This window comes from Rhinichthys klamathensis, unplaced genomic scaffold, assembly GCF_029890125.1.
Source record: "Rhinichthys klamathensis goyatoka isolate OS25496 unplaced genomic scaffold, OSU_Roscu_1.1 h1tg000150l_1, whole genome shotgun sequence".
In the NCBI taxonomy this organism is placed as follows: Eukaryota; Metazoa; Chordata; class Actinopteri; order Cypriniformes; family Leuciscidae; genus Rhinichthys; species Rhinichthys klamathensis.
The window spans coordinates 2,061,743-2,082,096 of NW_026606685.1; the positions used below are offsets into that span (position 1 = coordinate 2,061,743).

A 20,354-nucleotide genomic window follows, 5' to 3' on the forward strand; every position below is an offset into this window, starting at 1 on the left:
TACCTCCTTTAGTTCTTCCTTACCTTGCACCAATGATGTCCTTCTTCGCCAGATCAATGCCAGCAATGACCTTGACACGAAGAATACGAGATTCGTTCTGCAAAACATGACACACAGAAAAAGACCATCATGAATAAATCAATACCTCTCGTATGAGTCTGGAAGCAAGAAAAAAACCCATCCCCATGGCCTAAATTTAAGACGGGATAAGAGTGTCCTAATTTCACCCCACTTCTCATCCAGGAGAGGACCCAACAAAAAAAAGAGCATCTTAAAGAAATTAGGAGGAAACTGCAGCCAAAAAAGCTTTTGTGTTTATTGACAGACACGGAAACGAAACTGTTTTAGTGATACAGCGTCCGTGAGAAATAAATCCCTCTGGGAGCTGTAAACGTTTTATTGTCTTATGACTGAATAAGGTGGTCTAAACTTCACAGCTTGGCCTTCAAGATCTCTCCAGCAGTAGATACGATACGACCACCATTTCAAGACTCCCACTCTGCATACGTGCATCCCACCTCCAACATCACTTCGGCCTGCATTCAATAGCTATTCATGCTGCTCACAATTACACAACGAGCATCTTATTCGCCCTCTCGCTTTTGAAGCTCACCAGCCCAGAAATGACACGCTGTAAGAGGCTAAGAAAGGCCTTCTTCTCCTGCTTTACCCACTTCTGCTCTCTACACGACTGAAGTTCTCTTTCCGTTTGTCTGACGATCTGCATTATCACAAGACATGCATCACTTGTGCAGCCGAAGCAAACAACCAGTGTGACAGCTTGTATTTATTCTGCTTGTCAAATATGACCTAATTATTACAGAACGAATACCAGTATGGATGAGATTGGAGAAGCCTTTATATTCTGACAGGTACGGGTGTTACCGGCCTCCCACCGGGTGGCCCAGACTGATGCAGCTGTGCTTTTATTAATCAAAGCAAACAGAGAACCACTACTTGGTATCAAGAAAAATGGATTTAACCATTCATAAACCATGGTTAAGTTTTTGTTTTAGGACAGAACAAATATTTTGGTTTGCATAAGTAAATCAAATCAGTTTTTACAATACACCCCTTGTTCATCTCACATCATTTTGCAACAAGTATTAGATCTCAAAACAAAAGATCTCAAAAGGCATTTCCAGGACATTAAGACCAGTTGCATATGAAGGCAAACAAAGCTTTTCTTTTCATTCCAAAAGCACACTCCCTAATCCAGGTCTATATTGTACAGTATCCATCCTCACCCTAATCACACCGCCAGAACTTGTTGCATTGCGACACGCCTTTTTCAAATAAACTTGCCAAGAAAAAAAACACACTAGCCTTCAACTCCGATCAGGCTTATGAAATACCCAAAACAGTTCAGATCTCAAATTTAGCACAAGTCAAGGATGACGTAACAAATCTGGACAACAGAAATGTAAAAAAAAAGGTTTTCCAGCTTTCGGACAAGTAAACAATTTGAAAGACAAGTGATCAATTTTATATTTCAAAGCAATCATAAATCATAGGGCCAGTCCAATTCTCACTATTAACAACAACTTTTGCCTCAATAAACTCCTAATTACTGCTTATTAATAGTTAGTGAGGTAGTTGTTAAGTTTAGGTATTGGGTAAGATTAAGGGATGTAGAATATGATCATGCAGAATAAGGCATTAATATTGTGCTTTAAAACAACTAATATCCTAGCAATATGCATGCTAATAAGCAACTTAATAGCGAGACCCTAAACTAAAGTGTTGGACCCTAAACTAAAATGTTACCAATAATATGGTAAGCATTAGCATGAAAGGATTGCAAATGTGTGTTTTCCTTTTACATGCATTGATCACAAACACATCTTCAGAGCGTTGCCTCTATTGACAATTGAATCATAACTGACCGAAAACCTTGTCCTTCGAGACCACTCAAACTCTCAAGCTCTCGGATAAAAATCAAAGCGGCAGGTCAGAGTTGGAACACTCAATTTTCTGATCGCAATTATGATTATTTCCTTGCCTGTCCCTTAATCCTCTAAATAAGGTTAAAAGATCAGAAGATACAGAACGCCAAGCGAGACCCGAAGTTACTATCATGCCTTCCATTCTTACCTGATCCATTCAATCACATATAGCTGCTACACTCTAAAAACTTGAGATGAATTGATAGGGCAGGGATGATGTCTGGGTTTGTTTGTCCACTAGTGGAAATGACAACTCATTGGTACTGCCGATGAAGGCCAGGGCTGCTGTAGAGGGACTAGAAGAGGATGCGAGGAACAGCTAAAAAGCCAAGGAAAATCTATGGAAAAGGGCTGCAACTAGGGATGTAACGATTCACTCATCTCACGATGCAATACGATTCACGATACTTGTTTCACGATACGATTTTCTCACGATTTTTTTAACAAATGAGATTTAAGACAAAAGTGTCCCTTTTATTATGTCTCAGACAAAATGCTCCACATTTCTCTTTTAATTTAAAATATATTTGTCAAATAATAAATCTACATTAAAAAATTCCCTTCAAGGTTGTTTCAACTCAGTCTTTCTGTCTGTTTGGTCAAGATCTGGACACTGGTACCTTCGCACACTATGTAAAAGACTGTAAAATACTAAAATTAGTACCAGATTGACAGGGGATTTACATTGTAATAAAGGCAAGATTCTAATTTTGTTATAATTTGTATCATTACACTAGTAAGAGTTAAAAAAAAAACACATTTAGAGAAAGAGATTTACATTTAGAGAAATAAATACAACACCTGGTTGCCACGGAAACACTGATGCACCTTGTGATCTCCGTGGCTCTCGCAATTGTCGTATTAATGACTTTTACATGAAAACGGAGGTGACTGGTGCTTCTCACGGTGGTGATTATTATTAGTCTACGGAAAGTCAAAATGCCGCCACACCTCCGATTTGAATGAGTCAACGTCAACATCTACGCTTGCCGTCGCCATGTCTACTGTTTGACGGCGCGTGCACACACTGGCGCGGCGCAAGCGGAGCAAACCGAGCGTTTTCAGTTCATTCCTATGGATGTTGAGCTTGGCTCACACAAGATCAAGTTCCATGAATGAAGTGAAAACACTCGCTAGCTTCACGCCAGTGTGTGCTCGCTGCTAGTGTGCCTGTAAAGCGAGGTTCACAACTTCACAGTAGGCTATACAGTAAACGCGCCCTGCTGTTTAAATCGTGTATCGCGATTCGTTTAACATTTCAACCGACTTGAATCGTCACACATTTGTATATATTTTCAACCGGTTGCGAGTGAATCGTTACATTCCTAGCTGCAACTCTTCAATGCTGTTATCGTGCATGTCATAAAACAGCAAAAAACTAATATGTAACATTGTAAGTGTCTTTATCATCACTTTTGATAAATGTAATGCAGCCTTGCTGATTTTTGTGCAATGCAAAGAGAAGAAATCACGTTTCACTTGCACTTGATCCAAATGTGAAAACATTAACCAGGTTAGCAAGCACTTAAATTCAAATTAATATTAGCAAAACCACTAATTGGTCAATTACTATTTGGTCATTAAGATGAAAACATGAGTCCCCCGGAGTAACGTGACCTTAAAATGTCTTGCTCAAGACGAAGATGGTTGATGAAGATTTGAGGCTACAATCTTTTGGTAACCAGCTCAGATGTTTCACCGTCAAGTTACGTCAGCCACAACAAACTCCATTATGCTGACTGGAAACATTAGCAAAGGAGGACCCATGCGATCGAAATAAAGTGGTGTTACTACATCAACAAAACTTTACCGGCTCAATATGTCAAGTCTATAAATAAGGACGAATGGCTTCTTTTCCACAACCGTATTTTACACGCTTGACTGATATAATAATTAACTCACAGGGCTGCAGCTGATTTTATTTCACATTGATGTAAGATGGCAGGAAAGTATTACTCAGGCTGTGGCTGTCAAGCTGGATAATTGGGATTAAGATTCCACGAGCCTCTTAGAGAGCTGAAGCTCTGACTAGTTTCCTGTGCACACCCAACGATTAGTTCAATGACAGGTTTGGTATGTAATATATCTTCGGGTCTCAACTGGGAAACCTTGGTCTGCTGGGGTCATCGGGAGAACTGCAATTCAATATCGTCTTAAATGTCACTTAAAACAACAGCACAACACATTAGCAGTTCCCTAGAGGAAGCCATAAAATGTTGACGGGTCACGGTCAAATCACTGCCTTTACTTTAATACATGGTTCTAAGCATAGGCCAAGTCATAGAACAAAGTTAGAGTCGGTCTGTTTGATAGATTATGTATTTGCATATTAACTGCAAGGCAGAAAAGAGCCAGACTTTGTACACCAATACATGTAAGATTTGGTTTTCTGAAGCAGAACTAATAAAACAGAAGCTATAGTAAGGAATCTACTCATCTGGTTCATGAGTTAATGTTTAATGTTTTTGTAAGAATTCTCTTGTGCTGTCGGCGCCAATAGCCTCGACATATAGCGCAGTTGTGCTTCAGGCGTCCCGAGTTCGAGTCCCGGCTCATGGACCTTTCCCGATCCCGTCCCCCTCGCTCTCTCCAACTTCGCTTCCTGTCAACTAACTGTCCTATCATAATGACAGCAGCTTAATATTCCTGCTTCCATCTCTATAATAACAATGTTAATCAAACAACAAACGATTTTTTTAATTGCTGAAGGTTAACTTGTCTTTAATGCTTGACATTTATATTAGTTAGGCTAGTGTTTTTATGGTGTAATGATGTACAGCAAAAGATTGTAATTCCCCAGTAATGTACTATAATATCACAGTAATTGCTTTGTCATTGAAGCTGTGAAGTTACAGTATACAGTTGTGCTTTTACAACAATGCATTGTAATATCACAGATATAAAATTACAGAAAATTGCTGTGAGTATATTTCACAGTATATTGCTGTAATCCTTACTGTGAAAGTCATGCAAAATTTATCCAATTAATTATTGTAAATTCACATGAAAAATTTTGCAGTGTATTCAGCTACAATGCAAGGTTTTGCAATAAGACTTAGAATAAATGTGAATGATAAAGGTTTTTTTTATTATTGGAATCAAAATTAGGAATCGATAAGCGGAATCAGAATCGTTAAAACTCAAACGATTCCCAACCCTGACTCGCTGCAGTTATTATCAAAGGGCTTCTGTTTTTAACCTGTCTAAACACAGATTTGCAAACCATTTGTATCTCTGCTTTCATCAGCAGTTACATAATCAAGACTGCTGAGTTCAGTGGATGCATTTCCATATCAATAAAGTTCATAATGTTATGGCACCTGGTTTCATCAGAACCAAGTCTGCCTTATTGAACGGTTCACTGTAAGTGCTTAAGCATGTCACCATGCTCATTTTGCAATTCGTTTTTTTAGTGGCCCTAAAGATTAGTCAAATTACACCACAAACAACAGGAACTGAGAAGCCTACATGCTCAGCAGGCCAATAACAATAATAATATAAATTATGATACATTTTAATTGGTGGTTCTGGCTTGTGCAAATATGGGCTATTATTTTTCTAAGCAAACACACATACAATTTTCATCTGGCAGACAATGAAACCACCATAAAAATCTCTTAGATTTATGTTAATGGAGGAAGTCAAAGGAAATCTAGGGACTATTTAAGGAGGCAAACCTACCTATAAAACTATCTTCAAAGTAGTCGTGGGATGCATTAACCATCTTAAGGGAATCCTGTATAAAGTCATAACAGTCTCAATCAGCTCCCTAGGTCGTGAAACAGTATATCGCGTACACAAATTCGGGCACTGGTATAAGGAGTCGGACCGTGAGGACCCTAAATACATTGGAACATTACCTCTCTACCGATGTATACTGAAATATAATTAATGGTTTGCATTTTAAAAAACATCTATTGCGTGTCATTATGTGTAGTGAACTCGCACTTCAGAACTTCCTCTCACGGTGCATTGTGGGACTTTTTAGGGAGCGAACCCCTAAAATACAGCAAGCTATCACCATCCATGCTAATTAAACACACAAAACGTGTTTAATTAGCTAAAAACTAAAATACAGACAACCGTTAAGTAGTTTGGGGTCAATGTTTTTAAAAGAAGTCACTTCTGTTCACTAAGGCCGCATTTATTTGATCAAAAATTCAGTAAAAACGGCAATACTGTGAAATATTATTGCAATTTAAAATGACTGGTTTCCATTTTAATATTTGAAAATGTAATTTATTCCTGTGATGGCAATTTTCAGCATCATTACTTCAGTCTTCAGTGTCACACGATCCTTCAGAAATCACTCTATAATATGCAGATTTGTTCTCAAGAAACATTTCTTATAATTATCAATGTTGAAAAATAGTTGTGCGCAGCTTTTTGTGGAAACGTGATACATTTTTTGATGAACAAAGTTAAAAAGAACAGCATTTATTTTAAACAGATTTTTTGTAACAATGTAAAAAATTTAATGCATGCTGAATAAAGGTATTCATTTCATTCTTTCAAAGCACCAAGCATTTGAACAGTACTGTATATTTAAAAAATATGCAGATAAACTAGTCAGTTCTTGTTGAGACTCAGACCAGGGAGCAAACACCTAGTAACCACCAAGAACACCCTAGAAACCACATAGCAGTCTCGTGAAAACCACATAGAACACCCTATAACGAAGACAACGAGTTCGGCAACAACACTAGTAAAAATCGACATTTAATTATTTGTGTTTGTACTGCTTATTTGGAGACTATGAGAAACAGGGTTTATTCAGAGCTAAATGTGTAAGAAGTGGGCAGCAGTCCAATGTTTAGGAATTTGGTTTTGATAACAAGGTTGCAAGTTCAAGAGAAAGATTCCCTTTATTCATAGTGCCATTAAACAACATACTTTATAGGTTGCTCTATATGCTCTACATAGCGACGGGGCAGAGACCGGGTCCATCGCTGACCTTCAGTAAGCATGCGGCTGCTATGTGCGGAATGCTTAATTACTGCCTATTGTTTCATCCGACTCTGCAACTCTGAATTGCACACAGAATTAAACACAGTTCCCAAATCCAACTCATTCCGTGCCCTGAATTCCAAATTCAAAAATTCCATTAAACGCCATTAAATGGACAACACGTTCCAAAATATTAAAAAAACAAACGCGTTTCTATTCTCGTGCTTCTTTCGCACTTAGAATTCATGGACGCAAATTGATACACTAATATGAAATACTTTAAATATAAAACTGCAAAATGTTGACCTTGGCTAAGAAAGAGAGAGAGAGACACATTCAATATTGACAAGAAAATAAAACATTTAAAAAGGAGCAGCACTGCCTGCAACCTAAACAAACAAGAGATTTTCTGCACCATCATTACATAAATAACACACCTAAAAATAATTCTGAATTTCTGATATCTGGCTGCCATCAAAATAGAAATTACAGTTGAAAAGCACTACATGGGTGTATACTTGCCCTTAGGGATAAACAAAGTAATACATCTATCAAAAGGGGAACTATACTTTATATATAATAGTAGTAAATGGTAGATTTTGTGGAGTCTGGCTTCATCTTAGGACCTCAGCACAGAGGCATGCCACACGGATCAAGAAAACATGATTCGGCTGCAACTATAGGTCATGTATTTTTAATGAAGATGATGTAACAGCATGTCGCTGTATCACATTGCACACTCATGACGCTGAGCGAGTGAGTGCGTAATCGAGTAAACGTTTGTGTGTCCTCCCTGTGTGTAAAACAGACATCCACATGTCCAAATGATCAGATTATTGTTATTATTTAATGGTTCCAAGAATGTTTTTCTTTGACAACCTACTCTGCTGTTTATAATATACATGTACATCCTACCTAAGGTGAAGGTTACACATGAATAATAATTATGCTATGTGACGGTCACTGAGCAGACTTAACTTATTGGCTATGTGCTAATCAGAAGGTAAATTAACATTGTTCATGAATATTCTTCAACTGGGCACTCCCAGATGATTATCAAGCAATGTATGCACTAATGTCTCATCTTAAATGTCTTCATTTTAATACAAGACACTTTTTTATGTTCAAAAACATCTAGTGCAATGGAATAGAACCAACCAACATAGACTAAAACTGACAATTCCAAAATGAAAAGCAACATGTTTGGTTTACTTTAAATATTAACGTCGTATACATACTTTCTCTGTTTACTTTGTTTGAAACATGAATAGCACCAGGGTGAAATAGAAATTGCGTGAGAGTAAAGACATTTATAAAATGTTATGATATTTATTTCAAATAAATGCTGTTCTTTTAAACTTTTCATTCATCAAATAATCCTGAAAAATATATATTATCATCGTTTCCACAAAAACATTAAGCAGGACAACTGTTTTCAACATTAATAATAATAATAAGAAATGGTTGAGCACCAAATCAGCGTATTAAAATGATTTCTGAAGGATCATGTGACACTGATGACTAGAGTAATGATGCTGAAAGTTCAGCTTTCCAATCACAGGAATATATTACACTTTAAATACATACAAAAAAGAAAACAGATATTTTAATAATTGTAATAATATTACTTGTTTTACTGTATTTTGATTAAATAAACACAGCCTTGGTGAGCATAAGAGACCTCAAAAACCAACATGACATCATGACTTTGCGTAAACATACACGCCACTTTCAATTCAAGTGGCGTGTTATCTATACGCATTTTGAAATATACGCGTGTATGTCCACGCCGAAATCTTTTGCGTGTATGTCTACGCCATTAAATGTCCGAGTGATTCCGCGTGTATGTGTACGCCGTTAAATGTCCGAGCGAAACGAAGCAAAATCTATATCTACATCTGTGGAGCGATATTTCTTTTCCTAGGATGGTAGGAGAAGACTCATAAATGGTATTAACCCCAGTGACGGGTAGGTTTAGGGACGGGGTTGGGGTAGGTCATATATTTATATATGCATAATACAGTAATATAACGTTAAGTCAAAGGCGTTGATAAACACGCTGAAAAGCGATTATGCGTGTTGATAGCACGCCAAAAATGGAAATACGAATTGGCGTGTCATACATACGCCATTTAAAAACATTTTAAATGGTATGTTATATATACAATAAATATTCGTCACCAATTCATTGTGCATGCCTAAATTACACATGGTTATCTAATAAACCTGCATTACTCAATGGTAGTTAAACAAATGCCACAAGAGTTTTGTCAATAAAAGGTCTAAAGGAATTTGCCAGACTGTTCCTAAGGGAGAACTTGTCATTCCTGTGTACAGACAGTGTCTTGGGAACTGAGGTCTATATGAGTAGAAAGGCACGATCATGCCCGGCAGGAACTCTGGGAGCGAGTGATGGGATCCCACAGGACTGAGAAAATGTTGTGTGGTAAACAGACCCGCTGACAAGGCTGACTCCAAGCCAACTTGATAGATGCTTGTCGCATACTAATGAAGCGATGCATGTCGTCTGCATGTGGTGTGCGCCTGTGTGTATTTCCATGTCAACATGATGTTACTGGAGGGAAAATACTTGTTGTGATCAACCAATGACTGATACCGAGATAGCTAGTATAATTCTGTGTTTTATAGTATTACAATATCTATTCAATGATGATCACGTTCACTCTAAATTGTAATGTGTGGACTCATGTATTTTCTGTAAAGCTGCTTTGAAATGATGTGTATTGTGAAAAGCGCTATACAGATAAATGTGAATTGAATTGAACATGAACACTGCTAAAAGTAAACAAACACTTATAAGAAACACCACTTCTGTTAAGGGGGGTTCACACAAGCTACGTTTATATGCACCCAGTAAACCGGTTTATAATGGGAATGATGGATCACGGACCGGAAAGCCTAAAACATCTCAATCTGGGGCTAGGCAATATGGACCAAAAATCATATCTTGGTATTTTTAGGCTGAATGGCAAAACACAATATATATCTCAGTATTTTCTATTAGGATAAAAAAAAATCCAATTGTGTTTTCTGTATTTTTTATTTATTTTTATTCCACATCCTGCCCAATATTGTCCTACAAAAATGTGAAAATTAAAGGCTATGAAAACAAATATAGTGAATTTATCCATGTATAAAAATGTAGGGCAGAGGGTAGTAACGGTATGAGATTTTCACGGTATGATAACAGACACAGTCTCATACGGTATTAAACAATCAATTATTATTATTTATTATCATCCGTTAAAATGGCCTTTAAAAGAATGAAAAAATTGTTTTTGGTTTGAACAAATGCTCCATTATAACAAACTTGAAACCATTTGTTTGTTTTGTTTCTTCAAATTTCAATCATCAAAAACATGTCTAATCAATTAAATGTAATAATTGATTAGATTAAAAAAATATTTTTAGCATTAATAATTTATTGAAATTAAGAATACAGTCCTATGAAATACATTTTTCTTTTTATGATTTAATACAAATATTTTATGAAAATCGGTGGTAATCAAATTAATGCTTGAAACGAACTATTTGATTAATGTTTTAAAATGTAATCGGATGAAAGTTTTACTTGTATCCTTTTATTTTTTGCCAAAGTGCTGAACAACATAAATTTACTAAATTAAAACATGGACAAATAATTATATTCCTTAAATAATATTAAAATAAATGGTATTGTTGTTTTTGTTGATGATACCATTATTTTGAGGAGTACATTCTATTATACAATAGTAATATATTTCTGTCATAACTGAAATCTGAATGCGGGTTTGCAGTCGACTGTAAGAAAGCAGAAATGATTGGAGAAGCCTGTCATAAGTCACCAGAGAGAAGTCTGACATTTCACCTCAACATTGAGTTATACTTTAATTAAAAATGACAAGGTCAAAAAAAATGCTGGGATGAATAATTCACAATAAGATTAATAACATGCATTAGAAATATAGCTCAGGTGAATTTTCATTTAATGCTGACTTTAATCAAATAAAATCAAGTTTACACTTTTGGGCAGATCTTATTTTCTATAAGGTTTTCTCAGGAGAACTTCCTGAGAAAGTGAATCTGGGGATGTTGAGTCTTTCTCCTGCTGTTTAACACCCAAACACATATACACTGAACAAATGCTTAACTTTGATCATCCACCGTTTAACCTGCGGATGAACATCTAGTAACACTCCTCTCTTTGTTTACATTAAACATATCAAGACCCATTTAACAGAAATTATTAATTAACTTTGCCTATACGTTACAATTTCGGGATTTGGACTAAACGTACTTCAGTACTTTTCCACATAAATACTACCTGGTATGCTTTGCATGCCAGGTCACATATCTTTCCAGAAATTGGTGACTGGCCAATTTAATGTGATACGGACTTAAATATGTAGCTCCCAACTTGTACATACAGTAGTACATGACTCGGGTCTCTCCTTTGGACCTCAAATATCAACACTTCACTGATATTTACACCTATGAACAATGTGTGGCCTTGAACTATATCACCATCGGCATTAAAAACTAAAAGACATATCTAGTATGCCAGTTGAGAGAAATAGCATTGACTAAAAAAAACATTAAGGCAGACCCAAATGAATCATGAACGAACACCTGCTTCCTAAGGCGGCCCTCAGACTCTCAAGACAGTTGACCTGAATTTTCAGGGGTCACACCGGGGCCCTGTTATGACAAACAACATGGTGTTGTTGTGGTTGCTACAAAATCTGCTGTAACATTATTAAAAACACTGTAATACTGGTTTCACTTAGTAACTAGAGATAAATCTTGATTATGATGCATTCATCTTTTCACCCACATGGTTTCTTCAAGGCAATATCATGGAAAACTATTAATATGTTGGTACTAATAACTCTTTCCCACTAATAGAGAAACAAAAACATCCATTAGTCAGACGTCAATATCAATTATATCAACACCCAAAAGCAACAAGATCCTGATGTTTGACAGGTGAGCTGCCAATTATAAAAACCAACACATTATGCCTTAGATCACTTAAATATAGACTAGTATTTTGGTAGTAATCGGAAGATATTACGATTTGATGAGAGCGTTACATTTTCTAACACTATATATTCCATTTAATCTAATGGAGAAATGGGAAGAACAAGCTGATGGCAATTGGCATTTAAATACTTAGGCTAATGACCTTCCTATTTATATTTGTAACAATAAAAACAATTGTATTAAGCTTACTGAAATTGATCCTGATCATTTGTCACACTGGAAACCCCATAAAAAAAACAGAAATCAGGTATTGAAAAATAATAAACATAACGTTACAGTATTAATATGGTGAGAGGCATAACGCTACATTGTGTCTTAAATATGGTATGGTTTAGAAAAAAACAGTACTTACTTCATCTTCTGAGAGTCCATAAATGGGTTCAATATTCGTAGCCATAAAGCCAAAGGGCAATTTAATACACACATACACGAAAACACACACACACACTCGTGTGAAAGCTGGAACAATAGCAAAGTCTGTCCTCCTCCACCTCCTGTGAATGCAAGTTGATCCAAAGCAACGAAGTCTGAATGCAAAAAACCGATTATCCTTTTAAACCATATCGTCACAGAAGATGTACGTCCACCGGTTTAATTTCATTTAACGGCTGAAATTCGGTGAATACACGCTTAATTTCCCCCAACAATATGATTTCCCCTCGTCAAGTGCAAACGCGAATCATTCACTTCCTCTCAGGATCCCAAACACTCCCCGCTGAATTGAGTGACAACGTACCGCACCAATCACAGGGTTTTCCGAAACTCGGAGAGGACAGACTAGCCAATCGGTCTCGACTGAGGGCGGGGCAAAGTTGTTGCACTCTTGTGGAGTAATCAGGGATGGGTAGTTAGATCCCAATATAGGATCCATAAGAGCTTGACGTTTGTATATAATATTAGATACATATCTGTGGGTATGTATGTATATGTTATGTTTATTAATACTTAGGCCTTTTTAAAAGCCCGTAATAAGCTTCTTGAATCTTAAAGCTGGTAACAGGTCTCCAATAGCAGTGCTCTATCATCCTCTAGAGTTAGAAGAGCGATACTGCCAAACATGTGCCAATTTATGATCAACACCCAACATTGGGCAAAGTCCAACTGTTCTGCATCATGTTTCATTGTACATGTAAAATAGCCTAGAGGTACGGAACTAAAATAAGTTTTCTGTTGGTTTCTTCTGGTATTTTATTGCTCTTGGCTTTCTGAAGTGATGTTTAACAGACTGCAAATATGAAAAGGATCATACAGGGATATTTGATAGGGAAAAATTCAGGTTTGTCATTAAAAATTCCAACTATTCTCCTATATTTTTAAGCATATGCCTAGCTTTCAGGTCACACAGTTTAACAATGATTTAACATAAAAAGCTAAATGTATTAAAATTTTAGTCATTTTTAGTCATTTAGCAGACGCTTTTATCGCTTTGAGAGAAACAAAATAAATGTAGTTTAAAAAATTAAAACGAATAATATATCTAAAAAACCAAAGAAGAAGATTTTTCCCTTTTTTCATGTAATCGTTCACTGGAAGAGGCTGTTCAAAAGTGCACATGGTGGCTGCATCCTCTTAAATTGGGAGTGGATGTGGCATGTCAGCTTTTTTATTAACTATTAGAGTCACCTGCAGTGTGTTAATTTAAAAAAAATCATATTATACATAGGCTACTAGTTTAGATAATCATTTGTCACAATTTAGGACTATTTAAATAAACTAGTGACCACAATGTATAAAAAAAAATATTTTCCCTTATACATTCATATACATTTCGATGGATGAATCTTGATGTTGGAAAAAAAGGGTTCATATGCTGTACATGTTATTTGAGAAGTACCCATAAAGTTTAGATATGCACCAGCAGATGTCCTCATATTACCACTAAAACATCATTTGTCCTGGATGAGTGGCACATTATACAAGTACTGTGGTGTAATGCATTAAAAAGGGCTTTACTTATTGTAAGCTCAGAAATAGGTTCAAATGACCGGGTAATATCAATAAAAACATTTTCCAAATATATTGTTAATTTACTGTATATAATAGATTTGCAGCTTGGTTTATTATATTACTTTGAGAATGTTTTACTGACTCATGACCGTCAGACAACATTACATATAAAAGTTGTGAGTAATCTGTTAACCTTAAACTACTGAGCTATGATAAATATAATAGGTCACCTATGCCAGTAGGCATTATGTCAATGTTAGTTCAAGTTCAAACACTTCATGATTTTGTTTAAAAAAAAAAAACAATGGACACATTTTAAATCAACTTTAGTTCCAGATGGTAGAATTATGTAACATCAAAACACGTTGAGTTCAGCAGAGGATTTTTTTTTTTTTTTTTTATCTTCTTTGCCCCACTCCCTAACCCACCCATCCATGAGCGGAAATTCGTTCCTTGGTTGGGAAACAGTTATTGCTGGAGGGTTTTCGGATGTGGTTGATGGAAATATCAGCGGTGCAGGTGTGCAGGACTGGTGTGCAGGAGTGGAAAGTTCTGGAAAGAAGAGCACAGATATTGGGAGAATGAGATAAGAATCGTTAGAAGCAACCTTTTTTACACGCACAACTGTTTTTTAAGCTTTTCATCACACGCAACTAAACATGACCCCGTTAATGGCTTCAATCGCTCTTAAAGGGGTCAGAGTTCATTGGCTGCATCATGATGTTAATGCAGCATGTTGACAGATTCAGTTTAGTGGTGTGTTTATATATTTGGATGGATAGCCACATTTTTAGGTAATTGTAAAATCCTGGATTCATTGCATAATGGGAAAGAAGATAAATGCTGTCTTTTACAGTAGGGAAAGAGGAAGGACTTTTATGTACTAGTATTTTATTCTGTACAGTTTCATTGATGCCACAGACAGTCATTGATATATAGAAAAAGCAGACAAATTAAATTTTTATTGTTTAGTAGATGCTCTTGCATGGGAATGGATTTGTTGCTTACAGTAGGTTTCAATTCAGTATCAAGTTGAGATGTTTCTCCTAAAATTCCTTAGGATAATAAAACAAAAATCAGAGAAAAATGTATTGAAATATACTGGACAATAAGAGTTTAGAGCTAAATCAATGTGGATTGCATAGCTCAGATCTTTTGAGAATTTAATGAAAAATGTTGAGTTCTCACTGAGATCTCTGATTTTTGATAGCAGACTTTGTGTCTTGGCAAATCTGAGCACAGATGAGACTTTCTTTGATTAGTGTTGATCTGTTTTGTCTTTGCAGAATAGATCTGCTATACGCTGCTGCTGCTGCAGAGCAATACAGGACTTGCTACTGCCAATACATACAGAACACACCGCTGAGAGCAAATAAGAAAAGCTTTTGCTGTACAATATAGCATACATAAATGACCTGTAACTAATCTATACAGGTGGAGCTGGGGAAGGTGGAGGGTTTCTGAAAACATGCTGCAACTATACAGCAAATGCACTTGTATCTGAAGGTTGAGCAGCGAGCTCATTGGCTACTGATACAGCAGGAACCAATCAGCTGTGCCCTATAGAGAATGATGTGATTAAGTTAAGGACCTATCAGCCTGGGCAATCTAGAGTTTCATGACAGAACTTTGTATTGAGATATTCTTCTATTTGATTTGTCAAATTATCCTCTAATTCCAAAAGCATTTGTGAAATATGTAAATTATTCAAATGTTTTACAGGCACCAGAACTGACAACATGGATACCACAAAAACTGGAAGCAAGACTAACCTTTTGGGAGTATGATGGGACGAGAAAGAGGTAAGGATCTACAGTGCAGAAGATTTGGCAATAGGACATGACTGACAGCGGAAGAAAGCACATGGCAGTGCACTCGTTCAGTGTTGGACAGCTGGCGTGAGCCTGACATGCAGTCGACCCTCTCTGGCCATGATGACGGCTCAATCTCACAGATAAGAGGATTGGATGTACAAAACAGAGGGAGGGAGAACTGAGCCTGTGTGCAAATTAATTCAGAAGTCAGGTGCATGTCAACAATACGGAAAATAACAGTATACCGTTCAAAAGTTTGGGGTCGGTATAAGAATTTGTTTTATGTTTTTGAAAGAAGTCTCTAATGATCGCCAAGGCTGCGTTTATTTGATTAAACATACAGTAAAATTGTGAAATATTATTACAATTTAAAATAGCTATTTTCTATTTGAATATATCTTAAAGTGTCATTTATTCCTGTGATGCAAAGCTGAATTTTCAGCATCATTACTCCAGTCTTCAGTGTCACATGATCCTTCAGAAATCATTCTGATATGCTGATTTGCCGCTCAAGAAACATTTGTTATTAGTATCAATGTTGAAAACAGTTGTGCTGCTTAATACTTGTGGGGAAACTGTAATAAAAAAAAAAAAAACAGGATTCTTTGATGAATAGAACGTTTTTTCTAGAACAGCAATTGTTAGAATTTTTTTGTAACGTTATAAATGCATAAATCAATTTAACATGTCCTTTCTGAATAAGTATTTAAATATATATCTTACTGACCCCAAACTTTTATTCAACTTGCTGCAAATAAAAATTATTAGTAGTTAGTAGTATTACTAGTAGTTAAACTGAATTGCTTGATGTACGATTTATATTTATGAAATTATAGCCTGACTTCGCCATACTCATATTCTAGTCAGAATGTGAGTCTGATACTGCTTCATAGGGCTTTGATTATGAGGCGTGTCTTAACCGAACCAGGAAAAAAAAAACTCTACACTCAATTGGATAGACCTACAACCAATGAGAGCAACGCAGTAAGTCAACTACTTTGCATAGCACAGTTGTCAACTACAGAACTCAAATGCACGCACGCTGGAAAAAGTAAAATAACGAGTGTTGCTTCTTTTACTTGGCCCTCTATGAGTGCGACCAAAGGAGAAACCACAACGACCACAGGGTTTTCATTGCGTCCCATCTTCTTAGTTACCATCGGAGCCAGCTGATAAATTAAACTTTTGCCGAATGCCATAGGAAGGACGGCAAACACATCTTTCCGATCGACAAATGCCTTGATTGCAGTTCTATGTTCGTCTTTTAAAATGAATGCGCTGTCGATTTCTTTTACAACGGACGCGATAGCGGAATCTCTACATCTCAGTTCTCTAGCGGCAGTCATCTGTGAGGGAAACCAGTTCAACCCAAGCGCTCTTTGATAACGTGAGGATTACGTCCCTGCAGATCATCTGTCCATCATCGTATAAAGCCCGCCCTGGCAATTTGATTGGCCCGACGATTTCTGAACCGATCATAATTACTCCTCAATGGAGCGAGTCCAGACCGAACTTCCCGATCAAAAAATGTTGTGGGCGGGGTTCGGGCTGGCATCCAGGCTAATGAAATTATTTAAAACAAAGAAAATAACAAAGAAAATGTAGGCCTAAATGAAAAAATATTACTAATAAAGTTGAGATCCCAAATTAAAATAATGTATTTGCAATTATGAGATAAACATTTTATATGTTTAAAAAGATTGTGCCACAAAGGAGCCATGGAACTTAACTGTAGTACTGGAGCCTGTTTCTGGGTTTCTCTTTGCATGTCATTTGTCATTCACTTTTTTATCTAGGCCTATACATAGCCTACTACTTACAGTACACTAAGGCACACTCTCCCTGAGGTGACCTTTAAGTGCTTTACTCAAGGGCACAAGTGAATTCAAGGTCAATTCAATAACCGCACTAGCCTGGGAAAACCCAGACAACTTCCGGCAAATTTAGATTTGCTCTGAAAGTTAGTCTGGCAATAAGGTCATTCAAGCCCATTTCCAATCCGTCGAAATCGAGGCACCAATCAGAAACGTTGGGGCGGGCTTTACACGATGACGACAGCGCTGGGATTTTGAACCAGATTTTGTAGCCTACATTACAAAGATGGATGCCGCCGTCGAACATCACTCGTTCGAATCAGCTATCGCGTCTGTTTTAAGCGATTTGAATGTTTCCTTTTTGTTAAAAACCGAGCAAAGAACAACATGGGATATATTTCTCCACCGCTCTGCATACGTCATCTCCTTCATCGCTCTGATCGGTTTTAGGTCTATCCGCGACGTCCGTTGGCGACGCCCCTCTGGAAATGATTTGTCTATGACGCTTTGCCAGACCATAACTCAGTTACAACTGAGAATGGTCTAGTTTTAACCAGGCTATAACCGCACAGTATACACGGGAAATCATAACATTGGGATTGTCCAAATTCTTTAACATTTGTCTATGTGTGTTTTTGCATGTGCATGCACCTGTCTGTGTGTGCATGTGTATTATAGCATGTCATTAAAAACCAGCTGTCTTATTCTCTAGCAGGCCAGTAAAACTCATCAGCATGGTCCGTGTCTAATAAAATCCATGCAAGTTTACATTACATGAATAAATGAATAAATACTGACCTTTACACCACCAAAAAGGAAACTTCACTTATGACTTCACTTTATGACTTTATTTTATGACTTCTGAATGTTTTCAGAGCCCCTTCTCTCTACCCATTAACTGGCACAGTCTCTCAGCTGACCATAGAAACACATTTGCAGAGGTCATTTTTGAGCTTTTGATCTTTGAGCCATGCAGGATTTCCTTCTGTCTGCTGGGGGAAATGTGGCTTGAGTCAGTATCATGCTACCTGACCATGTGCCATGGAAAAATTCAAAAGGTAATTTGAAAAAGTCAAGTTTTAGTTTTATAACAGGTGCTTTGGGTTGGTGCTTTGATCCTGTTACATTTAAATATAACCATTTTAGTTCATCATTGACTTGAATTTGACCTTAAAGGAATAGTTACATTATTACATAATTACATTATTCTCCTTCATGTTGTTCCAAACATATATTTCAGTCATATGATATGTTTATGGTGTCCTTTTTTAAGTTTGAAAACTTAAAACTTTTTTTTTATTGTAAATGCATGAAAAATTACCTGTTCTTCAAAAATGATCCATTTGTGTATTGTTAAAAAAAAAGGTTTGAACAACATGAGGGCAATTAAATACAATTTTAATGGGTGAACTAGCATTAGTACTTTGCAACAAGACAGAACATTTGACCATTAATCAGACATCATTATTCATTATTTACTCCCTTGGTTGTGCGAAAGATAAAGAGTGTGAGAAAATCCCAGTAGATCAGCAGTTTCTGAAATACTCAGACCAGCCCAACAACCACGCCACGTTTAAAGTCACTTAAATCACCTTTCTTCCCCATTCTGATGCTCAGTTTGACCTTCAGCAGATCGTCTTGACCATGTCTACATGCCTTAATGCATTGCTGTCATGTGATTGGCTGATTAGATATTTGCATTAACGAGTGCAGTAATGTACTACCTAATGAAAAACATTTTGACACGATTAAAGTGATTCATCTAAATCTGGGGAAAAAATCTTAAATGATGCTGATTAATGTTGAAGACATAATTATTTTATACATCATGTTCCCACATAGTTCATTCTGATTACCTCTGGGTGAATTTGTGGTTTTTTTTTATATATATTTCTAGACATGCATCTGGACAAAAGCCTTTTATCACCTCTAATTTTACTGCTTGTTTACTCATCCACTTATACCACGACAAATATACTAAATGGTGGACCTCTGTGACTCAGGATAAAATTCATTGGAGATCATCAGAATTATGCTATTATCTCGGCCTAGCAGAAGCAATCTCATAATTAATTATAATTACAGAAATGCCACTTTATTCAAGAGATGAGACATTGGCAAATGTCTTAATTGGATTATTTTTTATGGAAATTGAATTTTAGGAATTACCTACTGCATTAATAAACAGTCACTAAAATTTAAATAAAGACTGAAGATGCTGTTAAGAGCTTTTATTGCATGAAAATCAACATGGATAAGAGCATATTAAATTCCTATTTAATCAATTATTTTTTCTAGTTGTGCATGTAAGCAGTCACATGATCATATGACATCACAGTCCAATGTCTTTAGGTTCACTGGGGATATCAACATGATGGCGGTAAAATGTACACTTGAAGATGTAAATGGACATTTATTTATTTATCTGTTTTTTTGTTTATAATAATAATTATTATTAATCTTATTATTATTATTATTAAGGAGACATTTGATGCCAGGTTTTCTTTTTTACTTAAAAAAAAAAGAAAAAGAGGAGGAGGTAATTGGTTACTTTTTCTCATCCAACTCCGTGAGCCACACTTGCTTTCCTCCTTTATATTATATATGTTTATTGTATTATGCATTGCATAAGTCATTCAGTTAAATGTTCAAACTTAATTAAAAATTGATACAAGTTTGAAATAAAACAAAACAAAAGGTATGTCATTACATACAGTGACAAAATATCAAAACAAGTGGGATATTTATCTTAAAGACAAGCAAACTTTTTCCTATAAATAGACTTACAAATACTTATTTATGGCTAATTTGGTGAAATATGTTATTACTCTGCTAGGAATATA

The 20,354-nt window shown here is 36.2% G+C and overlaps 1 protein-coding gene across 5 annotated transcripts in view; it reads right to left on the reverse strand.

Moving 5' to 3' along the window:
• nedd4l (NEDD4 like E3 ubiquitin protein ligase) overlaps window positions 1–12,643 on the reverse strand; it is a 77,711-nt gene extending 65,068 nt beyond the window's left edge. For all 5 annotated transcript variants that reach the window (XM_056258330.1, XM_056258329.1, XM_056258331.1 and 2 more), the window contains exons 1-2: window positions 12,289–12,643; window positions 24–97 (exon numbers count right to left, since the gene is read on the reverse strand). In XM_056258330.1, coding sequence (XP_056114305.1) covers window positions 24–97; window positions 12,289–12,333 — 119 coding nt within the window. In that variant the 5' untranslated portion in view covers window positions 12,334–12,643. The remainder of the gene's footprint in view (window positions 1–23; window positions 98–12,288) is intronic.
• Between the last annotated feature and the right edge of the window lie 7,711 nt (window positions 12,644–20,354).